Genomic DNA, 17,960 nt, shown 5'->3' on the forward strand with positions numbered 1-17,960 from the left:
CAAGATTCCTATAAAATGGTCTAGTGTTGGGGGGGTGGTTGAGGTGACAATTGGAGGGAGCCATATATGGAACACAGAGGTTTTGTGGCAGATGAAAGGCCTTGTGAGGACCACACTGCATACTCTTTGCACTGCTGAGGTTTGGGGAAACCTTTCTGTACCATGCCCACCCAAAAAGAAAAACTTGCCAGCCTAGATTCTTCAGAACTAAATGGAAAACATTAATCAGATAGACTGAACAGACATCTATGGACTATTTAATCCAGCAACAATAAATTCATTTGCTTCTCCATGAAACAATGACCATTCTTTGAAATAGTTCATATTGTCAGGCGTGGTAGAGCACACCTGTAATCCCAGCAGCTCAGGAATCTAAGACAGAAGGATTGCAAGTTCAAAGCCAGCCTCAGCAAACAAAAGATGCTAAGCAATTCAGTGAGATCCTGTATCTAAATAAGGCTGGGGATGTGGCTCAATTGTCAAGTGCCTCTGAGTTCAATCCCTTGAACCAAAAAACATCATATTTTTGAGTACAAGGTAAATACAAGAAATAGAGGTAACTTCTTGCACCCTATAAGATCATAAATGAAAGAAATAAGAAGTTAATGACAAGAAACAAACCTTTTAATGCCTGGAGGTTAAAATATACAATTCTGGATTAGGATTGGATAACAGATACAATCAGGGGATAAAAAATTTCAAAAATAAACGGAAACAGGGATACAATACGTCAAAATTCATTGGGTTATTAACACCCATAAATAATTTATGTACCTACATATCAATGGCAAATGAACTGAAAGAGAAATTAGAAAAATATCCCATTCAAAATAGCCTCAGAAAACAATATAATACTTTGGAATATATTTAAGAAAAGGTATGAAATAGTTCTACAATGAAAACTACAGAATACTAAGGAAAGAAATTAAAGACCTTTGAAGATGGACAGATCTCCCAGGCCCTAATTCTGCCTATCTTAGGCAGAATTAATATTGTCAAATTAACCATACTAACCAAAGTGCTTTGCAGATTCAATGCAATTCCTATAAAAATACCAGTTAGTTCCTTTGTAGAAATAGAAATCACCCATAAAACTCATTTGGAAATATTAGAGAATCAGAATAGGCAAAGCAGTCATTAGCAAGAAAAGTGATGCAGGAGGCATTACAATCAGTACCAGAACTATGGTAAAGAAGAGAAGACACAGAGAAAAACCCACGTAAGTACAGTTATCTAATATTATAAAACAGCACCAAAAACAAACACTGAAGAAAAGATAGCATTTTCAACAAATGGTGCTGGGAAAACTTGAAATACACATGTAGCAAAATGAAATTAAACCCTACTTCTCACCCTGCACACAACTCAAAGTGGATCAAGGACTTAGGCATTGGAACATAGAGACCCTGCAACTAACTGAAGAGAAAGTAGAAATGTAAGCTTAGGAACTTACTTTCTTAATAACATCAGTACAGCACAAGAAGTAAAATCAAGAACCAACTTGAATCTAATGTATGAAACATGATATGTCAATAGCTTTGTAATGTTTTGAACAACCAGTAAAAAAAAAATCAATAAATGGGATGGAATCAAAGAAGCAGCCTTTAAAATTCTTCTCAGCTCAAGAAACAATAATATGAAGAGAAAGCCTACTGAACAGGAGAAAATCTTTACCACCTGCACCTCAGTTTCAGCATTAATCTCCAGGATATATGAAGAACTCAAAAACTTTATACTACTACTAATAATAATATTAATAATAACAACAACAATAACAACCACCCAATCAATAAATGGACTAAGGATCTAAACAGACACTGCACAGCAGAAAAAAATACCATCAACAAATATATGAAAAAATGTTCATCTTTAGTAATTATAAAAATGCAAGTCAAATCTACACTGAGATTTCATCTCACTTCAGTCAGAATGGCAATTATCAGGAATTCAAGCAACAATAAATGTTGGGGGGATGTAGGAAAAAAGGTTCATTCATACCTTGCTGGTGGGAAGGCATATTTTCAATTTATCATTATGGAAAGCAGCATGGAGATTCCTCAGAAAACTTGGAATTGACTCAGTTATCCCACTTCTCAGTTCATACCCAAAGGATTTAAAGACAGAATACTACAGTGATGCAGCCACATCAATGTTATAGCTAAATTATGAAACCTGTCTAAGTGCCTTTCAACAGATGAATGAACAAAGAAAATGTGGTATACATACACAACCAGATATTACTCAGCCTTAAATAAGAATGAAATTATGGAATTTGGTGATACATGAATAGAGCTGGAGAATATCATGTTTAACAAAATTAACTAATCCCAAAGAACCAAAGGCTGAATGTTTTCACTGAATTTCAGATGCTAATTGACAATAAGGGTTGGGGTTCCTAGGGATGAACAGAGGTACTGTGGATAAGGCAGAGGGGAGTGAAGGAAGGGGGAAAGGAATGGAGGTAGGAAGAATAGCAGAATGGATCTGACATAATTACCCTATGTGCATATATGACTATGAGATCAGTGAGTCTATGTCATGTACAACCAGAAGAATGAGAAGTTATGCTCCATTTATGTATGACGTGTCAAAGAGCATTCCACTGCCATGTACAACTAAATAGAATGAATAAAAAATGTTTTTAGGTGCTCAGGAAAAAAGAAACACATATCAAATAACTGTAAAAGATTAAAAGGTGTATCAAAGATGAAATCAGAATTAGAAATCACCTGATCCAATCCACCTATTTCATTAATGAAAATCCTTATTACAATACTAACATATCCCCAACCAGAAAAAAATGAGAAAGTCAAATAATTATCAAAATTATACTACATACAGAATTATAGTTCACATGTGAAAAATACTGTGATACATACAAGAAGAATAAAATTTTATAAGATGAAGGCAATCCTCATACTGCAGACATTTTGTAGCTTAAAATTGGCACCCACGCTTCTCAAGGAAAAAAGATAATGGACATAAAGTCAAACTAATGGAGTTCCCTCTACAGCCATCTGTTTCCTTCTCTGGCTTAGTATCCTTCATCCTTACTGCAAGTTATACTATTCCACCACAAGCATGAAAGATCACCCAAAGGATCATGGCAGGCACACATGAGGAACACCAAAATTGGAGGCGAACGAGAAAGGAGGGCTGTGCTATTACTACCATCAATATGATGGACTAACACTAGCTTCCCTGTGTGCCTAATGCTAGGAATTCAAAAAGCAGTGAGATAATATGAAACTTTACTCAGCCATAAAATAAATGAAATTATGTCATCTGCAGGAAAATGGGTGGAGACCATAATATTAAACAAAATAAGTCAAACTTAGAAGATCAAAGATCATATGCATTCTCTCATATGTGCAAGCTAGAATGGAAAAAGAAATAGAAAGGTGTTGGGGATAATCTCAGGAAAATCAAAGGGAGATAATTAAAGAAAAAGACCAAGGGTTGAGAGGTAGGCAGGGAGGGAAGAAGTGCTGGGAAGCAATATTGGCCAAATTATATTGTTAAATTTTGTGCATGTATAAATATATAACACAAATCCTTGTTATGTACAATTATAATGCACAAATTTTAAAAATGTTGAAAAAATAATAATAGCCAGTGTGAGCTGATTGTTTCAGCTTAAGAACCTACAAATATCTATAATCATTTAATAATGCAGGGTCTCTTAGAAGATCCAGACACTATTCTAGCTCCTGTGATATCTTGCTTCTCAATTGCTGGGCCTCCCTGATCCAAGCCAGCTGCCAGCATTGAGGGTTCCTTCTTCCCTTCAAGCACAAAAATGGAAGAGGCTTTGCTCCTGGAGCTGTAGGTCTCACCAAGATAGGATCCTCCATCTTGGCATGCTGTGGTCCTTGGGGGTTGAGGGTACAAAGTGCAACACACTGGCATTTACACCAGGACACCTGGATATTCAGCTTTTCAGTGGCAAGGTAGTTTTTAAGATGGGTGAGCTTAAAACATTGAATGGGACCGACAGCAAAGTTACTGAGTACTCAGCTTGCACAACTTGATGACAAATGTCAGTGGAAAGACACTGTTTATTGGCAAAGGTAAAATAAAATTCAAAGTACTAGAAGAGATATAAAAAGAGCTTTGGGCAAGGTAAGCTTGTTTTAAATTACAGGAGTCACTGGTATACAAAAAATTCACAAGTTTGCAGGAGACTCCTCATTGAGGAAAAAAATGTGCTAAATGTTTTTCAGAACCTGGATTTCATATTTGCTATTTCAATATGCTTAATAACAAAAGGAAGTTTCTCTCTAACCAATGCCCACAATCAGTCATCATAAAATACTTCCTCCTCCATGTAATAACCCTACCTCACCCCCAGGTACAGGCCCTACATCCTTGAGGACACACATCCTTACTGGTGTGTGTCCCCAGGCTTGGCATTCTCTAACCTCTTCAAAGATCAATCAGCCAATGTCCAGACCCAAACTGCTACTCCTCAGCCAGTTGCCCCTGCACTGCCTCCCACTGCTTCCCCTCCCAGGACTCCCAGCCTAATCCCCACAAGAACCCTGTCCTGACAGGGTCCTGCATTCTATCAATTCCCCTTTCTGGAAGCTCCCACTGCCTCCCACTTTCCTACTGCTCACTAATACCTAGACACACATCCCAGGGCTTCCAGACATCCAAAGCACTGTGGTACATGTAGAAGGCAGGTGGTCCTCTCAGTAGCAATATTCAGGAGCACACTTCCCCTTCACGTAGGCCACAACTAACCTCCAATTTGCGTCATTCCCCTGGAGTCGAGCAGAATCCAGATCGGGGGGCTCTCTTCCATCCTTAAGCACTGGTGATGGTGTCTGCCAAGTGGATGTTGAACCAGAGCCCACACTGCCTTTCTGCTCAACTGCAAACCAGTGCCTCCTAGCTTGCAGCAGGGTCTCCAAGTGTCTCCAATCCACTGATTCATGGTCAGCCTCAGATTCTCTCTCCAGCACCTGCAAGATCACACTTGGTTTGAGTGTGAGAACTGATGTTTCTAGGAGTCATTCCCTTAGCATTGGAGCACCATTCTTCCCATTATACTTGGTGTCCCATCCCATCAACACAACCTCTCATACACAGAAATGAAATTTAGACTGCAACCCTATCAGGAAATACTCTTCACAAGAAACCAGTTCACTGACTTGAGGCTCATAAAACTTCTACTCAGCAAGCAAGCCCTAAAAACTACCAGGCCAAGGATCAGAGGCAACAGTGCTGCTATTTCCATACTCTTCTAATAGCAAACACAGTGTGTTACTAAGCATTCAGACAACAGGGATACATTTATCAAAACTGAGCACAAACAGAATGAGCTAAAATAACCATGTTAATATATTTAACTACCACAAATATGTACAACTCTGGTACATCTAAGTTTCTACTGGTCAAAATATAAACATCATTTACAAAAGAAGGAGAGAGAAAATAAGAACTTCACTCACACTCGACTTTTTTTTTTTTTTAGGTTTACATACAGAAGGAAACTGGAAGCAAGAAAGATAAGGAAAGGCAAGGCAATGTCCTCATCATTATTACAGTACTAACAGATCAAGGCTAAACTAAACAATTCTAGATTCTTCTACCTAGAAAAGATACACACAAATCTTAATATATAGCTATTTTTTTTCACAACATATAATGCTTTTCTGTTCAGAGATATCTTGAAGGATCATACTGCAGTATCCTTTTTCTTTCCTACTTGAGAATGCCATGGTCCCCCTCAGGTTCAAAATACTTTTGAGTACTTAATTGCACATGTGTGAATTCTATTTGGACTAAAAGTCATCTCATCACGCACTTCAAAAAAGGATCTACAGTGGTCTAAATGTCTGTATAGACATTGGGGACCATGTTAATAAACAACATTGGACAGCTACTCTGCTTATTGGAAAAGACCAAATAAAAGTCAAGAAAGAAGTACACAAAATGCTTCTGACAACATTAAGTTGTGCATGGATGTGGAAATCTTTAGCATACAAAAGAGTGAACCGCTGCCATTCAGTTGAACTGGGATGAACGATCAGTGAAGAAGAAGATAACCACTCCTGAGACTAATCAGGTGAAGTATAGACCTGCACTAAAAACCTGCAAGTTCTTCTTCAGAGGAAACACAACTACTGTCAGCTCACGTTCTAAACCTTGACTTCAAATGACACCGCTTCAGGACACTTAATTATGTAAGAAATCTCTCCTTTATTCCAGTCCAAGTGTGCTTCCCATACCCTGAAGCCCTCCCAGTTCCCAAGCTTGGCATGCTATCACCTCTGAAAACCTGCTGCCCCCAACAAACACCCAGCCTCCACTTCCTCTGCTCTGCACAGAACCCCTGAACAGGCTTCAATGGTCTCCCCTCCCCCATCTCCTTCTCACCCCAACCTTCCTCAGCAACACTGTGCTGGTCCCCTGGAACTTCTTTTGACAAAGACTGAAACACCTCCCACTCCCCCTGGTCACCCTAGAGCCTTCCCTACCTGCTGCTGGATGCCCTTCCAGGATGGGGTTGGGCTGGCAGGTGATGTCATCCAGGATGATACAGAAGACTCCAGGTACCACAGGCCAGCCTCTTGGGAATGTAAACCTGCTTACATGAAGCAGAAAGTTTTTAATTCTTACTGAATTGAGATTAAATGTCATTTGTATTTACCTTGGCTCCCCATCCAGAATCTGCTAAAAGTTTACCTCCTGTTTTTCCATGAGCTCTTCTTGTCATCTACATCGTTCCTCTTCTATCCATAATAAAGTACATATGAAAAAAGGTTCATTTTCAGAAAAATTCAAAAACTTGTACATTTCTTTAAATTAAAAGTTTTTTTAATCTATATTGTATATTTCATCATATGCTGGCCTGGTCAAGAATTACCCTTCCATATTTAGTACTTTAGAGCTAAGTTTTTAAACAGTGTGATAACAGAAAAGGGTGGGACGGTATTCCATGTACTTATATTTTTGTGAGTGTTTAAACATTTTAATAACAATATATTTAAAAATAAAAATAAGGACTGCTTCTGTGTAACAGTCGCCACCCTTATCCAGGTGCACTGGTGTATACTTGTCACCTCATCTATTCAGTAGGCCGAGACAGAATATCTCAACTTTGAGGCAAGTTTCAACGACTTAATGAGAGATTAGAACAAAAATGTTTTTTAAAATTAAAAATATATAAGTTCAGTTGTTTGTTAAAGTGCCTCTGGATTCATTAAAAAATATCAATGAAAAAGGTGGGGAGGGGCTGGGGATGTGGCTCAAGCAGTAGCGTGCTCGCCTGGCATGTGTGCGGCCCGGGTTCGATCCTCAGCACCACATACAAACAAAGATGTTGTGTCCACCGAGAACTAAAAAATAAATATTAAAAAATTCTCTCTCTCTCTCTCTCTCTTAAAAAAAAAAAAAGAAAAAGGTGGGGAGGACATCACCACTGGGAGCTGTCCTAGGTAGTTACTTCAGCTTTCCTCCTGTGTACCCCACAGAGTTGCACCTCTCTTCCACACAGTTTTCTAAATTTTGGAGAGAAGCTGTGGCTAACTGATTAAGATGTGAACTGCTGTATAATGTTTCTTTAGATTTACAAAACCCAGAATATCTGGTGATTCTCAGATAAAATCAGAATGTGTCATGCCTCTTCTTAGTCTTCAGCTATATACCAACACAAAACAAGCAAATTTCTGTGACATTTACCATGCAGAAAGAAATATGTTGATTCAAAAAAAGTATAGGTACTAGCCCCAGAAAGTCAAGCTCTATTGTGATGGTCCATTCAGAAAGAAAGAAAAGGAAACACACCCTCAATGACAAAAGTTCTGCTTAAAGAAACCTCTCCCACTGCCTCACAATCCCATCTTTCTCTCCCTATAAAAATCCTTTGTGTCCCTGAGATTCCCAAGAGGACACTATGAGGTTGACAGCACCCTCCCTCTACCAGTGTGCTGGATCTTCAGTAAACCTGATTTCTTTCCCACTAATTCACATCTCCTGACTACTGGTTTTCCAGTAATGAGGAGCCTGGACCTGGATCTGGTAACACCTGGAGTCTGCCAGTCTTCTCTATCACTGATGATGACTCCAAATTCCTTTTTAAAAACTCCCTTTTACATCATGTCTATAGGTTCATGTTTCAACAAATGATTCTTTTCTATTTTCAAAGAAGCCCTTTTTTACAGATAACGGTTTGTGAAGAAACACTGATTATAGAGTGCTTACACCCTGTAGCAACTCTTCAGGGTGCTAGTGATCAAAAGGTACAGCAAGGCATTGCATATACTTCCATAAGTGCTCAACAAGCTCACAAAATGCTCACACACCATTTACAGAGTGTAAAGAATCATGAGCCCACATACCTCTTGATGCACCACCTCTAGGGTGTAGGAAACCATCTTTATCCTCTCCCTGAAGCAACGGATCATTTTACCAACTAATCTGGAACCTCACTTCAAAATGAACTTCCAACATTCTTATTACTCCTAGGAGGGTACTATTTGCCAGCTGTTGGACAAAGGTCAGGTGCCTCCCAGGATACTAGTTTTGTTTTCATCATGTGCTCTGAATGAAGGATGTTGAACAATTCAGATAGTGGTGTTTTAACCATCTCCTAACTTCTTATCTTTTTATATAAAAGGCACTGCATGCCCCACAAACTTTTATTCAACTACCCACTGATTGATCTCTATTAAATTTAGTGATCATTTTGAAAGTTAATCAGTGGAGAAATTCACAGAGAGAGGGGCCCTGTCTAGTTATAAACCTGTTACGCTGAAGCACAATAAAATCATTCCCAGATATAAGGTACAGGAGAGAAGACCCTTTTTACTTACTCTTTCATATGCTTGTGGTCTTACGATTTTCCTTCTCTTATCTGTTCCTGTTTCTTTTTTTATGCATTTTCTTCTTTATTTTTTTCTTCTGATGTCAAAATGGAAAAAAAGGGGAATAAAACGGGCAAAACAAATGACAGTTTGTAACATATATATATATATATATATATATATATATATATATATTCAATTGAAATGAGAATACAGGCTTACTTCTGAGTTCTTTGAGTTCTTTCACTGACTGTTCTAACATCCTTCAGCTATATCTGTCAACTTTTGAATGAGGCAATTTGTTTTTTTTTATATTACAAGCAGAGCCTCTCTCCCTACCTCACCCACCCCAACATCTGTATTTAGAAAATCCATGATGAATCCTAAACAATATTTTAAATTGTCAACATCTAATACTGGAAAAGAGGACATAATGCTAAACCATCATACTATCTGGGCCAGTGGGTTTTAATAAGAATGTCTTATTATCTCTATTCAAATAAACTGAATTCATTAGATTTTTGGGCCTGTTACTACAGCTTGGCTCAGGGAAAACACAAATAACAGTGCAGAACTAGGTTTCTATCTGTACTCTATGACTTACTGAAACGGGGATTTGGCTAAAGGGCCTACATTTTATGAACCTACTTTCATGATTTTAAATAGGATTATCACTGCCTTTATCTCTTGAAGGTATTATGACTAAAAATGAGCGTGACACACAAGTAATTTATATTTTGCTTTCCATGTATCATTTATTATTGAACTGCTTCAAGAGGGGCATGAGTTGCCCATTTACAAATCTTCTTTAGAGCAAAGAAAACAATCAAGCATGTGAAGAGAACCTACAATGGGAAAAAAAATGTTGCCACCTGCACATCAAGTTCAGCATTCATCTCGAGGATATATAAAGAAATCAGAAAACTTAACACTGTAAAAACAAGCATTCCAATCACCAAATGGGCAAAGGAACTGAACAGGCACATCACAGGCAAAATGCAAATGGCCAACAAATATATAAAATAAAATTTCAACATCACTAAAAATTAGAAAAGTGCAAATTAAAACTACATGGGCATTCTGTCTCTCTCCAATTGGAATGACAATTATCAAGAATACAAGTAATAATAAATGTTGGAGAGGATGTAGGAAAAAAGTTCACTCATACGTTGCTGGGTGGACTGCAAATTGGTGCAACCAATACTTGAAAGCAGTATGGAGATTCCTCAGAAAACTTGTAATAGAGCCACCAATTGACCAAGTTATCCCACTTCTCAGAATAAACCTAAAGGACATAAAATCAGCATAATAGACCCTATCAACCAAAGGCAAAATAATCTTAATGATATGTGAATACTAACAAATAATCAGGGGGGAGAAGGAAGGATACATATTGATTGGATTAGACAGATGGGAATAAAAGAAGGTAGGGGAAATGGGAATAGAAAAGACAGAATGAATCAGACATAACTTTCCTATGATCGTCTATGAATACACACACACAGTGAAGCCCCATATCATGTTACAACCATAAGAATGGGATCCTAATTAGAATAAGTTATATACTATACTCTATGTGTATATAATATTTCAGAATTCACTCTACTGTCATTTATATATCTAAATAGTGAAGAAAATTATTTTTTTAATTCCATACTATAAACCCACATAGGAATTTCAATGAAATTCTAGTAATCTAAATTTAGAAGAGTAATATTGCAACTTTTGGGATAATTGATGAGTAAATTTGAGCATTGTTATTTTATGCATCAATTCCTGCTCTAAGATTCTCAAAGAGGCAGCTACTAAAAGATTTGGAGTCCTAGTACTCTGGGATTATTTCTGGGAAGCAGTCTCATGTCTACACACGTCTCATTCTTCGTTCTCCCTCCTGATTATTTGTTAGTATCCACATATCATAAAGACTATTTGGCCTTTGGTTCTTTCAATGGACAGGTGGACCCATGCTACAGCTACACTGTGACTACAACCTTGTGTATTCCATGTGCTTCTGGCTGGAGCACAACTTTACTGAGCTTCATATCCTAGTTTATTCGGTGTGAGTGATGCCTGTGTGTACCTCACAGTGCTGCCATGGGAAATACAGGGAATAGGGCACATTAAGTGCTCAATACATGCTCTGGGTTGAATACTCATGTCCTTCCCAGCATATCAGCTTATTACCTCATCTGGAAATGAGGTTTTTGCACATAAAAATGTTGTATGAGTCCATAGTCAATTAGAGTGGGCTATAATCTAATGATTCATGACCTTAGAAGAGGAAATTTGGACAAGTATACATGTGCAGAGAGAACAACATGTGATAATCATGACAGAAAAAGGAGAGATGAATCTACACATTAAGGTATGCCAAGAATTTCCTACAACTACTGAAAACTAGAGGAGACAAGGAAAAATCCTCCCCTAGACCTTCCAAAGCAGATACCTTATAATAATTCAGTTTGGACTCCTAGACTCCACAACTGTGGTACAATAAATTGATTTTTTAGGACACCCAATAAATATTATTTTTCAGAGTAGTCCTAGGAACCCAAAACGGCCCATGTTTGGCTCCTCCTTGACACTCAGTAGAGGAGTTAGTCCCAGACTGGTAGCTTCCTTTCATAAAAGGGAAAAACAGGAATCTCATTGTCATCAGCAACATCCTGTGTCCACAAAGTCCTGGATAAAATATCATGAAAATGCAGTGTGGAATTCTAAGAGTAAACAATGTTCTAAAATTCATGTGGAAATCAACAATCCAAAAGATGAGATTCTAAAAACTGATATGAAGACAGTGGTTGAAGTACAGAGATAGGGCTTGCAGTCTTCAGGGAAAAAAAATCTGAAATTGTGGAAGGCCCATGAGACTGGAAGATCCCACATGCTCCAATTTATCATGGACATATGCAGGTGTGATCTAAGTAGGAGCTACAGTAGGTTTCTCTGTAGGGCACTGGGAAAAGAGGTAGGGAAAGAAGGTGAAGACTGGACCCAAGGAGGACCTTATGTCACCTTCACTGCCCCTGAAATTTCTAGACCAGGGCCATCAGTTGGAAGTGTTTAGACCAGGAACTTTAGCAAACCCTGAGTGCTTATAAGGAATAAAGAAGGGCCACCCCGGGCCCTGAGTCAGACACTCTGAGTTGAGGCCCAGAAGTCTGAGTTTGAGTGAGCTCTCCAGGTGACTGTCATGTACCCTACTTGAGATGTACTGTTGTAGTCTTGAACAGATGGCCTGGGGTGAAAGTGTCAATTTTATTCTCCATAAGGACACCTGGGAATTACAGAATCATACCAATAGCTTTTCTCTTCCAAGCTTCTGACCCTTCATCCTAGTCTCTCTTAAAATCAAATATCCAAAAGAATATATGGTTATATATACACAATAGAACATTACTCTGCCTTAAAGAAAAATCAAATTAAGGCATTTGGCAATACATTCATGGAACTAGGAACTATCAAGCTAAGTGAAATACGTCAGTCCCAAAAACCAAAGGCCAAATATTTTGTTTTATATGTGGATGCTAATACACAATAAGGGGCAGGGAGGAAATAATCGAAGTACATTGGATTAGACAAACAGGAATGAAGGTAAGAGAGCAGCATGATAATAGGAAAGACATGAGAATGAATTGAACATAACAATTCTATGTTTATATATGAATTCATGACCAGTGAAATTCCACACCATGTACAACCACATGAATGGGATCCTAATTGTAATAAGGTATATCTCATCCATATATAATATCTCCAAATGTACTCTACTGTCACATACATCTAAAAAGAAGAAATAAAAAAGGAGTAAAAGGACCTGGGGGAGGGAAGGAATAAAAGGGAAACACTGGGGTATAATATTGCATCAGCTGCTGGCTTATTTTATATTAGATTTATAAGGGAATATGTAACACTAAATCCATTGTTCTGTAATACTATAATGCATTTACAAAAATATGAAAAAAATGAAAAAGTGGATAGTGGCACATGAACCTAAATGGAAAATCATGCCTTGGTTCAATTCCCAATTCCAAAAAAAAATTTAAGTACATATATGTGTACATATATACATATGCGCACACACATGCATGAGCACACACACACACACACACACACACACACACACAAAATTTACTATATAAACAAATTTAAGTACAAAAATACCATGATATAATCAGTAGATTCAGAAAAGCCTGTTCACAACACTCAGCACCCATTCATGTTAAAAACACTAGAGGGACTAGTGATAGAAGGAGAAACCAAATGCCAACATCAAACTGAATTTTTTAAAAATGGAAGCATTTTTTCTAAAAACAAAAGCAAAACAAGGAAGTAAACTTTCACTACTCCTTGAATTCCCAGCAAGAGCAAACAGGCAAGAGAAGAAACTAATTTCATGCACATAGGAAAAAGAAGTCCTGTTGCCTCTGTTTACTGATGACATGAACATTTTACTTAGATGATTTAAAATGCTCCATCAGAAAATTTATAGTACTGATAACAAATCTACTAAAAGAGATGATACAAGAAAATAATACATAAATCAACTGCAGTCCTATATGCAATAGCAAACCCTTTTCAAAACAATTGAGAAAAATGTCTCATTCAAAATCCCTGAAGAAAATACTTTGGAAAATATCTAACTTAGGAGATGAAAAACCTCAACAATGAAAATTATAAAATGGTGAAGTAAAACAAATCAAAGACAATCTTAAGAAGTGGAAATACTTTCAATAATCTTGAAAAAAGCAAAATTAATATTATCCCAATGGTCATACTACCTTAACCAGTGAACAGACTCAGTACAATCCCAATCAAAATATCAATGACATCCTTCACAACACAGACAAAACATATTTCTCAAATTCATTTTGACACAGAAGTGACATAGAACATCCAAATGTATCCTGAACCAGAAGAGTGATGCTGAGATCTTCACAGTACCAGATATACAATTATATCAGAGAGCTTTAGTAAAAAAAAAAAAAAAAAAAACAGCATTATACTGCACCAAAACAGACCTGAAGATGAATGGAAAAGAAAACACAGACAAACCCACATAGATAAAGTGACCTGATATTCGACAAAAGGGCCAAAAATATACATTGAAGAAAACAGAAACACTTTAACAAGTGGTGCTATGAATACTGGATATTCATATGTGAAAAACATAAAACTTGATCCCTATCACCCTGCATAAAAGCCAACTCCAAGTATATCAAAGACCTAGGAATTAAACCAGAAACTCTACAGTTGCTTAAAGAAAATGTGGCCCAACACTCCAACATATTGACAAAATCATCAACTTAACAAGACCTCTAAAGCACAAGAAATAAAACTAACAGTCAATAAATGAGATGAAATCAAATTTCAAAACTTCTGCACAACAAAGGAAACAAGAATGTAAACAAAGAGCTTACCAATGTGATAAAATATTTTTCATCTGTTCCTCAGGAAATTAATATACAGAATAATAAAAAAAACCTAAAAAATATTAAACCCCAATTACTAAACGAAACAGGCACAAAATCTAAAACAGAAATTGCTTAAAAGAAAAAATACAAGTGGTGTGTGTGTGTGTGTGTGTGTGTGTGTAAATATACATAAAACATATTTAAGAATCAGGGAAATGACAATCAAAACTACAAGGAAGAGAAAGTCTATTATAATGTCCTTGCTCTTTCCCTATACTTCAATAAAACTATTAGATTCAAAAAGAACTGCATGGAGACTTTATCTCACTCTACTCAAAATATCAATTATCAAGAATATTGTGCAGAGATCCACATATCAGACAGAACATTTGGGGGGAAAGGAAGAATAATGTTTATTGGATTAGACATAGAAGGATGAAGGAGAAGGAGAGGATGGGAATAGGAAAAATAGTAGAATGAAACAGACATAACTTTCCTATGTACTTATATGAATTACACAACCTGTGTAACTCTACAGTATATATAGCACAAGAATGGAAAGTTATAGTCCATGTATGTATAATATGTCAAAATACACTTTACTGTACATACACCTGAAAATAATTTTTAAAAAGAAAAAAGAATAATTCATGGGGAAATTCAGTGTTGGTAGGACTTCAAATTAGTACAGCCATTCTTGAAAACTTGATGAATAGCCCTTTCAAAACTTGGAATAGAACTACCATCTGACCCAGTTGTCTCATTCCTTGGTACATACCCAAATATCTGAAATCAGCATACTATAGAAACACACGCACATCAGTGCTTATAGCAATACAATTCATAATAACCTAATTACAGAACCAGCCATCAAACCTATCAACAGAGTAATTGATAAAGAATACATGGTGTACATACACAATGAAGTTTTATATACTCATTAAGAAGAATTAAATTATGGAACTAGGTGGAAAATTGATGAAATGAGAACACAATTCTAAATGAAATAAGCCATAATCAGGAAGCCAAAGGTCATATATTTCCCCTCATATGTGAATACTCGACCACATAATGGAAAAGAGGGCATTCAACAGAGATATCTGTGGAAGGGGTTACATGGAAGGCATGGAGGACCAACAGAGGGATGAACAGTAGAATGAAACAAACTAAACTCTCTTTGTACATCTATGAATAAAGCATGGTGAATTTCAATGCTGTGTATGTCTATAATACAGTAATTTAAAAATCTATAAATAAATAGATGTTAAACCAACAGAAGCCAGACTCATTGTTCTCTCTTTCACTCTTCCTCTAATTTTTCTTTTACTTTTATTTCTTCTCTTCCCCCTCATAAATAATGAACAATATGTTGTCTATGGATCAGCCCTATTTTGAAATCGCAAATCTTTGTCTCCCTAATATATTCTTCTTTACTCTTAATTATCTCTATTTTTAACTTTTCTTACCACTGGTTAGTTTGTATAATGTCAGACCCCACCACTAATGCAATAGAAGCAGTTAAAACACTGGAAGTCATAGGTAATAACAATTGTTTGAGTTTTTGATGGACATAATTCATGATTAACTACTATCTTTAATAATAGAAATTGCTGACCCTACAATTTCTGTTTATTGTGTCAATCAACATTGTACATGTCATAATAGGAACTAAGTACTTAATTTAATCCTATATGTTATATGCATGGGTTTTTGCAGTTATTTGACTTCCCTTAATCTCTGAGGCACTGGAAAATTACAGGATAACTAAAAGCTGGTAGAGTAGAAACCCCACTGTTTCAGATCCATTTGAAAAGATGGGTTGATACATAAACAATGTAAAAAAAACAAGAGAAGAAAACATCCAAAACAGAATGATTCAACAATACACTCTACTGATACTGCAGTGTAGGAAATGTCAAGGAATAAATTTAGAAAGTTCAAAGATAAGAAGACATAAGAGGTAAAAAATGAGGTAAAGATTGGAATCAGAGAGAAAATATTAGAAGTGAAAGATCATGTCAAGAAGGAGATATAGATTTTGAAGAAGGATAATTTGGAAACTCTTGAAATTTAAGAATCAATAAACCAAATTAAAAATACAATGGAAAGCATTACCAACAGACTACATCATTTGAAAAATAGATATTGACATAATAAAGGCAATTTACATAATCTTGGCAAAGAAACTTGATCATGAAAAAAAGATGTTAAGAGAATAGGAGCTGAATTTCATGAAATATGGGATAATATTAAAAGGTAAAATCTAGGATGTATAAGGGCTCTGAGCAACAAATTAAAAGAATGCAAAATATTTTCAATAAAACAATGAGAAAAGATATCAAATATTAAAAATTAAATGGAAAACTCTTTTTGATTTCAGATTTGGATTATAATCTAACACCTTAAAATATAAAAATCTTCAGTGTGCTCATCAGATTCCCTTATTTCAGGACTCACAAAAAATACTATTTTTTTTTTCTTTTTTTTTTTTATTGATTGTTCAAAACATTACAGAGCTCAAGACATATCATCTTTCATACATTCGACTCAATTGGGTTTTGAACTCCCCAAATACATAATACAGACTCACTTCTGTTAAAAAATACTATTTGACTAAACTTTTTTGAGAAAATTGAATTATAAATTTGGAGAATGCATATGACTTTAATTAGATACATTCAGCTATTCAGCATTGAAAAATAATTTAAATAATACATATTTTACAAGAATATTGCAACTTGAAAACCCAAAAGGTTTAGGATATTTAAACAATACCATAAATGGCCGAAGTGTATTGAAGCTTTCCTGTAAAATGAATGTTATGCTACAATGTAGCTCACATTTAAGAAATTATACTTGAATGAAAGTCACATTATAATATGAATAGCCTAGTATCAACTTTTTTATTAAATAAAAATGTTTTCCTTGAGTGATGTCTGAAATTTTTCAGAATATAAAGCCCCAGACCTCACTTCCTCACAAATATTGGCACACAAAGATTATGGTCCAATGATCCCATAAGAACATTGCATAAGCCAGTTATGAAATTGGGGTATTCCAGGAATACACAGTGTTATTTAAAGAGGTTAAAAAAAAAAGGCCATTTCCATTCACTTGCTATCAACCCCATGCCCAACCCAGCAAGACAAACATAATTCATGACTACTTTCTTAGGAGGAAGGGTGGATGTGCTTCCAATATTATAGGTATTGTTTAGGGAGAGACAGATGTCTGAGGAAATGATTTGTCTCACTTGTCTCAAGGCTCATATGAGGAAATTTCTTACTTTCAATACCTGAGTTGGGCTGAGAACCAGAGAGAGCTCAAAGGATTGTCTAAGCATCAGACTCTACCAAACAGCAATGAGACACCAGGGGGAGAGAGAGAGTACAAGACTTTCTTAAAGAAACCAGCAAACCTAATTCAGAAATCATTTTTCAAGTCCAGAAAAGAACCACTCCCATAAATGATCCAAGGGGCTTCCAAAATTTCTGGCTAATTTGTGAAACCTGTCCCCCATACAAAACTGATTCACAAAGTCTGGAAGAGGTAGCTGTTTCTTCAATGCAAAAACAAAAAAAAAATTATAACAGAAATAACAAGACACATGAAGAAACACAGAAACACAAATAAATCAAATAAATGAGATAACTCTACAAAGACCAATCCTAAGACTTTGAAGGTCTATGAATAATTTCATGAAATGAAAAATAGTCCTTGTAAAAATACCTAC

At 36.1% G+C, this 17,960-nt stretch overlaps 1 protein-coding gene across 1 annotated transcript in view; it reads right to left on the reverse strand.

Annotated features, from left to right (window-relative positions):
• LOC144372199 (uncharacterized) overlaps window positions 1-17,960 on the reverse strand; it is a gene marked incomplete at its 3' end in the record, with an annotated part of 44,168 nt that overhangs the window by 14,346 nt on the left and 11,862 nt on the right. The window contains exons 2-4 of the mRNA XM_078035589.1: window positions 8,823-8,910; window positions 6,486-6,592; window positions 4,747-4,967 (exon numbers count right to left, since the gene is read on the reverse strand). Of these exons, the coding sequence (XP_077891715.1) occupies window positions 4,747-4,967; window positions 6,486-6,536 (272 nt within the window). The remainder of the gene's footprint in view (window positions 1-4,746; window positions 4,968-6,485; window positions 6,593-8,822; window positions 8,911-17,960) is intronic.

This window comes from Ictidomys tridecemlineatus, assembly GCF_052094955.1.
Source record: "Ictidomys tridecemlineatus isolate mIctTri1 chromosome 1 unlocalized genomic scaffold, mIctTri1.hap1 SUPER_1_unloc_3, whole genome shotgun sequence".
Lineage (NCBI taxonomy): Eukaryota > Metazoa > Chordata > Mammalia > Rodentia > Sciuridae > Ictidomys > Ictidomys tridecemlineatus.